Here is a 12,461-nt window from a genome sequence, read left to right on the forward strand (position 1 = left end):
TGTTACACTGGTGATCCTGGTATCGCCCTATGAGAATTACTGGGACACTAGAAATCAGAAGGGCTATTCATAACATGCTTAAGAGAACCTCTCTACACAAACAATAAAGCAATTATCTTTTTGTTTAACACCTAATCTGTGGTGTAGAGGAAGACCCTACATTATAATGATTTCATGGGTGAATCCAGTCCTCTATAGCCTTCTGAACATATTCTTGCTCCCTTGGCATTTGGATGATATTTTACTCCAGCCCTTTCTTGGAATTCCGAGAGAAATACTGTTTCCACTTAATTCTGGAGGCAGGAATATAGTCCACACTTCAGGCAGCTATGAATACAGCTCTGGGTGGGCAGTGAGGGGAGTGAGAAATACATATGAGATTCCAATTCACAGCACTGACTTGCAGCTATTGCTTTGATAAAACACTAGTCTGAATCCCTAATAAAACCATTAAAATATAAAAATGGCAACATAGGTCCATCTAGTTCAGTATCCTAGCTGACATTGGGCAGTAACAGGTGCAGCAGAGGAAGGTGACAGAAACCCCCCTAATTAAAGCTGGTTTGTTGTCATAGCAAAAAGCGTGGAAAATTATGGGGAGGTTGGGGGGGGAGGAAATCACAGATCGGCAAGAAAAATGCCAAAAGTGTTGTATTCTTTTGGAAAAAAATATTTGTTTGCAATTTTTTTTAAGCCATTCAGAAAATAGGACATTCTCCATACTTCACCTTGCTGAACATATATAGAGCCAAGCCTGTTAAAAAACATGAAGGAACCTGGACTGATCGTGTTTTGCTGAGAGTTACAATAACCACATGTGGAATCTTGGCCCCAACGAAGTCAATGGCAAAGCTCCCATGAACTTCTTCAGTGTCAGGATGTTGTCTTGCTATGAAAGCACCCTAAAAATCATGGGGCCAGATCCTCACCTGGTGTAAACTGGTGTAGCTCCATCAAGGGAGCTATGCTAATTTACACCAGCTGGGAATCTTGCCTGTATTATTTTTTATGAAAAACTTGGAATTATGGAATCTGTTCATAGGGGAAGTTTCTTCCTGACCACAGGCTTATGCCCAGAAGGATTAGTGTTTATACTTCTTACAATTTCTGTAAAATAAAAAAAAATGGATATTCTTATCCATGTAAAAATTTAATTTTTTAATCCTGCTAAGCTTTTGGCCTCAGTGCTACCTGGTGGAAGTGTGTTTCACAGGTTAACTATGCAAGTGTTTTTTAGTTGTCTCTTGTTTTTATTGACTACCCCTGATGTTATGTAAGAGTAAATCAGTGTTCCTATTTCATTCTCTACCATTCTTTATCAAGTACATCTCTTTCACATCCCCTCTTATTAGTCTCCTCTCTAAGCTTAACAGTCTCAGTCTTTGTGATCTCCATGTCGAAGTCTTTCCATCTCTGACCATTTAGATCACTTGTCTTTGGTTCCCTTCTGTTTATATTGCTCTTTAGGTATAAAATAATTTAATCCTGCTGCTACGTGACTTCCGCTACTGTCTCTCTTCCAGAAATTTTCCACACCTATAGCTCTTACCTGCAGCAACATATGATTGCTCAACATGAGTGAGTCTATATATCACTCAGACATTCTTTTTAAAGTCTTTATGGCAAGTAATAACTTTGTGTCCTCCAGGTGCAGAATGCAGGAAACAAGCTGGGAAGACGCTGTGATATGTGTTCAAATTATGAGAAGCAGTTACAGGGAATCCAGATTCAGGAGGCTGAGACAAGAGATCAGGTGAGGGTTTTTTCCCTGGGCTGTACAGAGATATTGCAGCTGTAGAAACGGCCAAGAATGTAGCTATTAACTATCTGCCATTTTATCTTATTTACTTTATTTTCAGGGATTTTAGTTAAGCTACTTCAAATTCTGGGAAGCTCATGCCAATTTAGTGCTGTAATCCAATTTGCTGCAATTTGTGTATGAAATCATGCATGCTTACATATGCATACCACTTAGATATTTGCCAAGTAGTATGCCACATTACTTAGTATTACATTATCATGCAATGAAAGTCCCTGTGTTCTACCAAAAAGTAAAAATGCATTATGCAGTCATCCTGAATGAAATATCCTTGTAATGATTTTTTGGACTGAACTGAATAATTCTTTAAGTGCTTTTCACTTTATAAATTGTATTGTATTTACTGACGCCATGAGAATTGCTGCAGCAAAGGCAAAAGTAGATGATACGTAATTTTTGTGCCAACAGCATAAAATAATTCTAAAGCATCTATAATGAGTCCCCCCTGTCTGTGCACTGACGAATTTAAGACTTCAACCCTTCCCTCTGACTTCATTCTGGGTCTGAATGAAACCCTTTAATGATTCTGAAGACTGGATCTTTTTCTTGTCTTGAGTAGTAGAGATCCACTGGAATATAGCTTTCTGTATTTAATTATGGATCTAATCAATAAGGCATGCTGTTTTGCAGAAAAACAGCAAAAGGAACTCTTATGACTCTCAATTCTAAATTCAGAATGCTTTTACATTACATTTATGTTTTGGGGAAACAGATTTGCCCTTTAAAGAAAGGTTGCTTCCAATCTTTTGGTCTAACCATGTAGGTGAAAAAGCTGCAGGTGATGCTAAGGCAGGCTAATGACCAGCTGGAAAAAACAATGAAAGATAAACAGGAGCTGGAAGATTACATGAAGCAAAGCAGTGAAGACTCCGCCACTCAGGTAAAAAAACAAAAACAAAAAACAAAAAAACACTTCACTGTAGCAAAGAAGTGGATTCTTCAAAAGGAATGTTTTTGTATTCCATTTCTTAATTTTCAAATAGTTGTCTTAATTGTGAGGATCTGCGCAGACTCCCTACTCTAGGAACTACTCAAATTAAAATGTCCAGGATTGCTTGTACTACAGAATACAGATACCTTGTCAGGATGATCTTATACAAGCATCTGGCATATATCTGTATCTCCTCTGTTGCCCATATTAGATTTAATGTTACTTCTGTTGAGTTCACTTAGTTATCGCTGACTTCTTTCTGTCACCCCCTCTTGTTCTTGAGGCATTTTGTTAGAGACTCTAAAGCCATGTTAATTCAACATTCAGGTTATATTCCACAAACTGGATGCCAAAAAGTCAGCTGTCACTTTAAGTTTACTTGCAAAATGAACTTGTTTTGTTATCAGATTTTAGACCATAAAATATAGATTTCTTCTTTCAGCAAAGACTTTTTAATACATCAGTAAGATGAATCTGTTACAAGCTTATCAAATATTCTATTCAAGAGGGGGCTTGAGAGCCATTCCACTAGGGATGTGGCTGCTTCTTTGACGTAAGCTGTGCGCATATATATATATGCGCACAGCTTACGTTATATATTTATATACGTTATATATATTATATATATATATAAAATATATAATATTTTGGCAGAGACCTAGAATTCCCTTTGTACCTCTAATAAGTAGTACTTTCTAGACTCTGGAGCACTGTGGGGAACAGGTGACCTAGCATTGGTCGCTTGCAAAAATTTATTTTAGATGAGATCCTTGACCCAATGAGAAGTATGTAAGTCTCTTAAAAGTAGGGAGTCATTGTAGAAGATCCAAAAAATAAGAATGTACGGTTCTGTGCACCTAGTCTTTTCTAAATCTCTTTTGTGGATATACACTTCCAGCTAGATTCACAGAGAAGCTTGGGCGTGGTGACACTGGGCATTGCCACATCTAACTTATAGGCGCCTAGAAAGTCAATGTGATTCGCAAAGCCTGAGTTCAGCGCCTGAGCTCCCTACATAATGAGTGGGGGGAGATGGACACCTCAGAATGGGATTCACAAAAGCCAGCATGCTAGATAGCTCCTCCCCTAAGCTAGCCAATGGGACGTGCCAAGCCAAGGGATGTCTGCTAAGACCCACCCCTCTCTTGGAGATAAGCACTTAAGTTTGAGGTAGAGGGGGATGCCTCCCTCTGTTTGGGATTCTCAGCTGCAAACCCTCTCTTAGCATTAGATGCCTATGCCAATTTTGCACAGAGGAGTACCCACGTGAGTACCCTAACCACCGGGCTAAATGCTATGAGGGAGATTTTTCCCACCTCTTGGAAGTTTTGTTTAAGCTTATCTGTGGGGCTTGATCCAGTAGGCAAGCTCTGAGCAGGCTTAGGGCTAGTCTACACTTACCAGCCGGGTCGATGCGGTGAGTTCGACTTCTCTGAGTTCGAACTATCGCGTCTAATCTGGACGCGATAGTTCGAACTCCGGAAGCGCCGCGGTCGACTCCGGTACTCCACCACTGCAAATGGCGGTGGCGGAGTCGACCTTGGAGCCGCGGACTTCGATTCCGCAGCGTCTGGACGGGTGAGTAGTTCGAACTAGGGTACTTCGAATTCAGCTACGCTATTCACGTAGCTGAACTTGCGTACCCTAGTTCGACCCCCGCCCTTAGTGTAGACCTGCCCTTACTCTATTGGGCCCCACAAGTGAGTTGAGCAGAGGAACACCTGTCGTCCCCTAGTTTGTGCATCGCACTGGGCTTTGGTGTCCAGATGACTCAGAGACAGAAACATAGGCAAAAATGGAGGTGCTGAGTGAGTTTAAGCACCTACAAGGCTCAGAGGCAGCTGAGCAAGAGTTTTGTGAATCCCAGTGAGGCCTGAGTCTGGGTTTTAGGAGTGTAAATCCGTTTGTGAATCTAGCCCATCATCCCAATTAACCTTATCAGCACTTGATAGGTAGCTAATGCAATTGAGAAGGAGACACCCATTTAATGCTTATCTGTTTGGACAGGGAATGACTGCAGTTGATCAGAATACACACCAGTCTCTTCTGAGTCTTACCATGAGAACCTCAATTGGGAAGTTTCCAATCTGAAACTCCACGTTTATTATTTTTGCTCTATTTGTATAGCCCCTAGCACAATCGGGAATTGTTCTCTGATGGACACTTAGGTGCTATCACAATACAAATAGTAATAGTAGTAAACAAGTCTGGTATTTATAGACTTTTTAAAAAAAATTTCCTGTGCCTATAATGTACAGTACTGTAAACTCAGGGCCACAAACCAGTTGATTTATATCGTACAATAATGGAGAAACAAAGTGTGCATAATTTTGGGTGCTACTTACCTGGAACCAATCAGATTTTTTTTGTGTTTTATCCTACTAATAAAATGACAACCAGTAGACAAAGTCTTCTGGGCATGGAATTAAATTTAGATAATTTGTACTCTGGCTTTCAGTACAGTTCACTCTGTGTTAGTTAGATTTGATATTCCCTTAATGAGCACTTTTTCTTTACAAGCCATGGAATAAGATTTTTTTTATAGTCAGAATTCTGAATCTCTTGTTTTATATTTCAAAAAGTACTGTATTTCCACTGAAAACATTTAAAAAAAAAAAAAAAAAAAAAAAAAAGCATTAGTTTTCTAACCTGGAAAAATAGATCTGTGTTTTTTCTGCCTTAATTTGCTCTGAAGTTTCTACATTTGGGTATGATCAGAATTAACTACTGTTTCGTTGTTAGTTTTCAGTAGAATTAATGTACTATTTGTAAAAAACAAAAAAAAACCACATCCTAATTCTGTCTGTATGAGTTAGACAGACTTTCAAATAACGAGCTTGAGATCCACGAGCCAATAAAACAAAACCTGGTCTGAATGAATATAAAGCTGTAATATCTGAAATACATGTGAGGGGAATGAATAGATATTCAATACTCTCTCAAAACCTGCTTAATTTGTTTGACACTTAACTATATCTTTCTTTGCTTTTGTTTTTTGGAAGATATCTTCACTTATTGTTAGATCTCAGGAGTCTGAGACCTTACTCAGTGAATTACAGCAGGCATTTTCCCAAGCAAAGAGAAGTGTTCAGGAGCAAATGGTAAATAAACTTCACTTTTAAATACCTTTTCAATAATATTGTATGCTCAATATTACACTATTTTTAAACATATAAATGAAAATTAATGGGTGTGTGTGTGTGTTTATCTTGCTATCTAACCATGTCAGCTGGGAGAAGACAGCCCTGCATTTAACATAAGGATATTTATGAATCCTGTAGTGCTGAACCTGAAGCAATTTGTAATGTCACGGTCTGCACACTTCTCTCACCAAGGTCTCTTCCATACTTGCACAAACTGTCCCCTCACTGACACTTGTCTTCACCACCATTGCAGAAATCTGCTGTGGTTGAAGCTCTTCTGGGAGAAGTTCTGGCTCAGGATTCTGTGGTCTCTCATTCTCCCTTGCACAGGAAAGCCCAGGAATTTAGGTTTCTGATGTGGTAGAGCCAGGGGCCGCCTCCTCATCCCTATTTTGGCTGATGAATGGATCTTGCTCCCTGTTGCTCTCAGCACTTGTAAGGAGGAAAGACCCACAACCCTGCAGCGGCATGATGAAGCTTCTTTTCCAGAAAGAGACCAAGTTTGGTCTTTAAATATAGCTGCCTTATCTGTGTCTCATACCTTTTGGTGTGTGTACATATATGTTTAAAAAAAATTGAAGTCGCAAAGTCAAGCGCTCAGAAGTTAGGAAATGCCAGAATTCAGGGTGCATGTGCAACCTTAATTTGGCCCCCTTAATTACATGATCTCATACTACTTTTTCCACAGGACCCCAGCTTCCTTCAATGCACAGAATGGATGGTGCTCATTTAATAAGCAGCTGTTTAATATTTTGTTCACTCTTTGTTGTTCTGTGGGTGGTACCTGGCCTTATGTACTGCACACTATTCACACCCTGCTCTGAAGGTAAAAATAATAATTTCCTCCTGGGCTTTTCTCTGACGCTTATCACCTATAGGAGCCGAGTGCTTCACGGACATTAATGAATTTATTTTCACAACACTCCTGATGAAGGGGTATTAGCCCAATTTTACAGATGAGAAATTGTGACACAGAGATTAAGATCCAAAAATTCCACCAACTTTCAGTGCCCAACTTGAGATGCCTAAGGCCCTGGTTTTTTTCCTTCAGAGCATAGCATTATATGACACTTTATATGTTTGAGCAAGCTGCTGTAACATCACAGTTGCAGCTGTGAGTGCTCATCACTTGTGCAGATCAGACTCTAGGGTCTCAAGTCAGGCACCAAGAAATTGAAGAACACATTCGTGCCCACCTGTGAAAACTTTGGCATAAGAGATGTGCGTGGCTCACATAGGAAGTCTGTGACAGAGGCAGGGATAGAGCCAAATTCCACAGGGCATCATTCAGCTGCCTTAACCATGAGACCATCCTCTCTCTTCATGCAGTCCCCTGCCTCAGTCATAGACTTTAAGGTCAGAAGGGACCATTATGATCATCTAGTCTGACTTCTTGCACAATGCAGGCCATACAATCTAACCCATCCACTCCTGTAGCAAACCCTTAGCCTATGTCTGAGTTATTGAAGTCCTCAAGTCGTGGTTTGAAGACCTCAAGCTGCAGAGAATCCTCCAGCAAGTGACCCATGCCCCATGCTGCAGAGGAAGGCGAAAAACCTCCAGAGCCTCTGCCAATCTGCCCTGGAGGAAAATTCCTTCCCGACCCCAAATATGGTGATCAGTTAAACCCTGAGCATGTGGGCAAGACTCACCAGCCAGCACCCAGGAAAGAATTCTCTGTAGTAACTCAGATCCCATCACAGACCACTGGACATACTTACCTGCTGATCATCAAATATCAATTGCCAAATGAATTGCCAAAATTAGGCTATCCCATCATACCATCCCCTCCATAAACTTATCAAGCTTAGTCTTAAAGCCAGATATGTCTCTTGCCCCCACTACTCCCTTTGGAAGGCTGTTCCAGAACTTCACTCCTCTAATGGTTAGAAACCTTCGTCTAATTTCAAGTCTAAACTTCCTAGTGTCCAGTTTATATCCATTTGTTCTTGTAGAAGCAGCAAAGAATCCTGTGGCACCTTATAGACTAACAGACGTTTTGCAGCATGAGCTTTCGTGGGTGAATACCCACTTCTTCGGATGCAAGCATTTGTTCGTGTCCACATTGGTACAAAGCTTAAATAATTCCTCTCTCTCCCTAATATTTATCCCTCTGATATATTTATAAAGAGCAATCACACCTCCCCTCAGCCTTCTTTTGGTTAGGCTAAACAAGCCAAGCTCTTTGAGTCTCCTTTCATAAGATAGGTTTTCCATTCCTCGGATCATCCTAGTAGCCCTTCTCTGTACCTGTTCCAGTTTGAATTCATCCTACCCAGCTTCCTCAGCAAATGAAGCAGAGGTCTTCCAGATGAGTCTCCTTTGCTAACAACCCTGATTTATCTCCAGAGCAATGAATGAGACAGGGGTCCTGTAAGAAAAACATTGTATTATCACGTAACTAGATGGTATCATTAATTTGGCTCACTTGTGCATATGCACTGAGGTTGCACAGGCAACCGAAATTCTAACGTTTCCTACCTTTTGAGTTCTTGGCTTTGCGACTTGATTGTTCTTCTAATATATAACTTCCTATTTTTAAAAAAAAGCAAATGAAATAATAATTTCCATCACGTGGCTTCAAAGCGACGCAACATATTCAAAGACGGAACTTGGTCTCGGTTATTTATACAATTAATTAGGTAGACAGAAAAAAAATAAACACAACACACGTGTGCCACACACACCACCTCGTCCACTGGCTACAAGAAAATTGGAAGATACATAAAGGGGCTGTATGTATGGCCTGCTCTTTTACTTCTGACTGACTGCAGTAAAGCTGTTACATTTAATTTAGTTTATCTTTTATGTAGGCAATTGGTAAGTGTTAATCTTTGTGGGTGTTTTGGTTTTACTTTTTACTAGTACTGGAATAACCAAGGCTAACCAGGGGGAGTTGGTCCATACTGCCATCCTCCTTCACAGACACTATACAATTTTCCGTGGGTTCCACTAGCTTTGGAAGCACTGTGACAAATTGGCTCTGAATAGACCCGAGCATAACTATAATTTTGCATTTTCTCCTTATATTGGAGGCTGTCCTGATGCAGTCAAGGGAGCAGGTCTCAGAAGAGTTGGTGAGACTACAAAAAGATAATGAAAGCCTTCAGGGAAAGCATAGCTTGCATGTGTCTTTACAGCAAGCTGAAGATTTCAATCTGCCAGAATCCATGGAGGTAAAATTTTGAAATGATTGATTAGAATATTTAAATGAACAAAATGTAACAGTAGAACTAAGTGGAAGAAGTTACATACTGGTCTGGTAAAACTGCAGAAACAAATGGATTCTAAATTTAAGGTCTTGACTCTGCAAGGCATTGTGTGGGGTGGCAGAGAGGTGCACAGATTAGTTATTTTTCATCCCAAGTGTGTGAGAGGTGGCTTTGTGTAGGAGCAGTGAAGATTAAGAACTGACATAATCCTTCGTACTGAGCTATACTAAATCTCAACACCCCTACATGTCCACTCCCTTACGCTCAAGCATAGCAGGTAAATAGTGGATTGGTGCATGAAGAGCATTAATATGTGTGAAGAGAGAGAGATTTTGCAAGATCTTAATTTACCAGGCAAATTTTGTTGTACTTCTTTAAAACCTTTTTGGGGACAGGGCCTGAGATTCTGAGACAGAGCAAAAAAACACTGGTAATTTGACTTTCTATGGGTGACTAGTATCAGTGTACATTGCTTTCTAAGTATGTGAAAATGATGTAACTGAAATTTCTTGCTAATCTTCAATTCAGGAACTCCGTGAGCTGGTATTAAAATACCGTGAGGACATCATTAGTGTACGGACTGCAGCAGATCACCTTGAAGAAAAACTGAAGGCAGAAATTTTATTCTTAAAAGAACAGATTCAAGCTGAACAGTGTCTAAAGGAAAATTTAGAAGAAACTCTACAGCTGGAAATAGAAAATTGCAAAGAAGAAATAGGTGAGAAGGGGCAAAATAATCTAGAAAGAGAAACCTGTGTTGGAAAACAGATTCTGGAGGACTTGTTTTGGGGTAACTTAAGTCAAATGTATCCACATTATCATCATCAGAAGTCCAGTGTCCCGTTTGACATGTTTGTGGAAAACGCACAAAAATAGTAGGGCAGTCGATTAATCTCAGTTAACTCACACGATTAACTCAAAAAAATTAATCACATTTTTAAAAATTAATTGCGATTCATCGCTGTTTTAATTGCACTGTTAAACAATAGAATACCAATTGAAATTTATTAAATACTTTGGGTGTTTTTCTACATTTTCAAATATATCAGTTTCAGTTAAACAGAATACAGTGTACAGTGGTCACTTTATATTATTTTTATTACAAATATTTGCACTGTAAAAATGATAAACAGAAGAAACAGTATTTTTCAATTCACCTCATACAAGTACCATAGTGCAATGAAAGTGCAACTTACAAATGTAGATTTTTTGTTTTTGTTACATACCTGCACTCAAAAACAAAACAATGTAAAACTTTAGAGCCTACGAGTCCACTCAGTCCTACTTCTTATTCAGCCAATCGCTAAGACAACCAAGTGTGTTTACATTTATGGGAGATAAAGCTGCCGGTTTATTTACAATGTCACCTGAAATTGAGAACAGGCATTTGCATGGCACACTTGTAGCCAGCATTTCAGGTGACATTGTAAACAAGAAGCAGGCAGCATTATCTCCTGCAAATGTAAACAAACTTGTTTGTCTGAGTGACTGGCTGAGCAAGAAGTAGGACTGAGTGGACTTGGAGGCTCTAAAGTTTTACATTTTTATTTTTGAATGCAGTTATTTTTTGTACATAATTATACATTTATAAGTTCAACTTTCATGATAAAGAGATTGTGTTACAGTACTTTTATGAGGTGAATTGAAAAATACTATTTTTGTTTTTTACAGCACAAATGTTTGTAATAAAAAATAAATATAATGTGAGCACTATGCACTTCGTATTCTGTGTTGTAATTGAAATCAATATATTTTAAAATGTAGAAAACATCCAAAAACATTTAAATAAATGGAATTCTACTATAGTTTTAACAGTGAAATTAATCGAGTGATTAATCACAATTAATTTTTTTTACTCGCTTGACAGCCCTAAAAAATAGCTTTTTATTTATAACAGTTGTGACAGTCAGACTGCATTTGACAAATTGTGCATCTGAATATAATCCTAAATCCTCAAGAAGAGCAGTTTCTGTGGTGAAATATGGCCAAATATGCCTTTTGATATAGCATGTAACTCAATATTAAAAGTGGAAGTGTAAATGAAAAAAGGAGATAAAATGGAATTGTTACCAAGTTTTAAGGGTAAGATTACTGTTTGCTGTCTAATTTTGTGCCGTTTTTTTTGACTGATATCTTTGTTGACTTTGATATCACAGACAGATATCAGTAACAATTCCTCAGCCTGTGCTTATGCAGGAGGTCAGACTATAATGTCAGAAGGAACCGTTGTGATATCTGTAAATGTGAATCTAAGGCAGACATGAGAGATGTATTGGAATAGTTCACCGTGAGATTTTTTTGATGGGGAATACTACTAGTGGGGCTTGGTTTTAGTGGGAGATGCTTGTTCTATCTCATTATTGCTGAAACCTAGCCTCTTTTACTTAACTCTCAGAAAACAGAGCATCAGCCCTCTGCTAAAGGGGAAGCAGAATCTTGCAGCTAGATGAGTAAAAATGAGGAGATGATGATGATGAAGAAAAGATTAAAACAATTATGTTTAAGTGAATCAGTGCATTTTAAAAATGTTATTAGGGTGCAGGTAACTTACAGAAATAAACCCAAAACACAGAAAGAGAGAAGTAATTGTTTATATTGATATAGCATCCAAAGTGTGTTCATGCAGGTCCCCTTGCTGGAGCCTTTGGTGTAAGTCGAAATGTAGGTACAGGGAAAAGGGTGCAACACAACATTTTTGTTTAGCGTGAGATTAGTTTTGCCTTCCCTGCTGTTAGAGAGGAGGTTAAAAGCTTCCCTAAGGCGTAGCTCATGAAAATGAAATGGTTTCTTTCTCCTCAAATGTTTAAAAAGTAAAGGGGATCAAAGGACAGTTCTGTACCATACTAAAATCCAACTAAGACAATAGGCACCTGAGTAACCAGATGGGAAGTGATATATGCTACTCCAGGAGAGCAGGAAGTAACTTGGGCTTCTTGGAGACACTTAGCCCAGTTTTTAGGGCCTGTTGCCTTTTTCTAAGTGTTCTTCAAGTGGGCATGACTTTTCTTTTTCTTTTTTTTTATGTTGCAATTCAGTTTCCCTCCTTAATCCATAGCTCTTGCGGGGTCAAGATTCCTTTCTATCAACTAAAATTTAGCATTTGTTCTTAATCTCAGAAATCCTTCTCCTGGTGCTAACATGATAAAAATAATGAACTGTGCTTGATGCCCATTAGAGATGCATGTAACCTGCACTGACTGTTACATCAGGTACATATTTAAGTCCCTCTCTTGACCCATTGTCACAGTCAGTGTAACTCACACTTACAGTTCTGTCCAGGACTCTGCATTGTTAAGATGTTTACTGATTTCAAGGCTCTAGTCAGGACATTTAAAGAAAGTGTGTACAAGAGACAG

At 38.9% G+C, this 12,461-nt stretch overlaps 1 protein-coding gene across 5 annotated transcripts in view; it reads left to right on the forward strand.

The window, feature by feature from the left end:
• Positions 1 to 12,461, forward strand: part of RABEP1 (rabaptin, RAB GTPase binding effector protein 1) — an 89,929-nt gene that overhangs the window by 66,257 nt on the left and 11,211 nt on the right. For all 5 annotated transcript variants that reach the window (XM_039507461.1, XM_039507458.1, XM_039507457.1 and 2 more), the window contains 5 exons: positions 1,649 to 1,753; positions 2,583 to 2,699; positions 5,753 to 5,851; positions 8,929 to 9,069; positions 9,634 to 9,823. In XM_039507461.1, coding sequence (XP_039363395.1) covers positions 1,649 to 1,753; positions 2,583 to 2,699; positions 5,753 to 5,851; positions 8,929 to 9,069; positions 9,634 to 9,823 — 652 coding nt within the window. The remainder of the gene's footprint in view (positions 1 to 1,648; positions 1,754 to 2,582; positions 2,700 to 5,752; positions 5,852 to 8,928; positions 9,070 to 9,633; positions 9,824 to 12,461) is intronic.

The sequence above is a fragment of the Mauremys reevesii genome, linkage group 20 (assembly GCF_016161935.1).
Source record: "Mauremys reevesii isolate NIE-2019 linkage group 20, ASM1616193v1, whole genome shotgun sequence".
NCBI lineage: Eukaryota > Metazoa > Chordata > Testudines > Geoemydidae > Mauremys > Mauremys reevesii.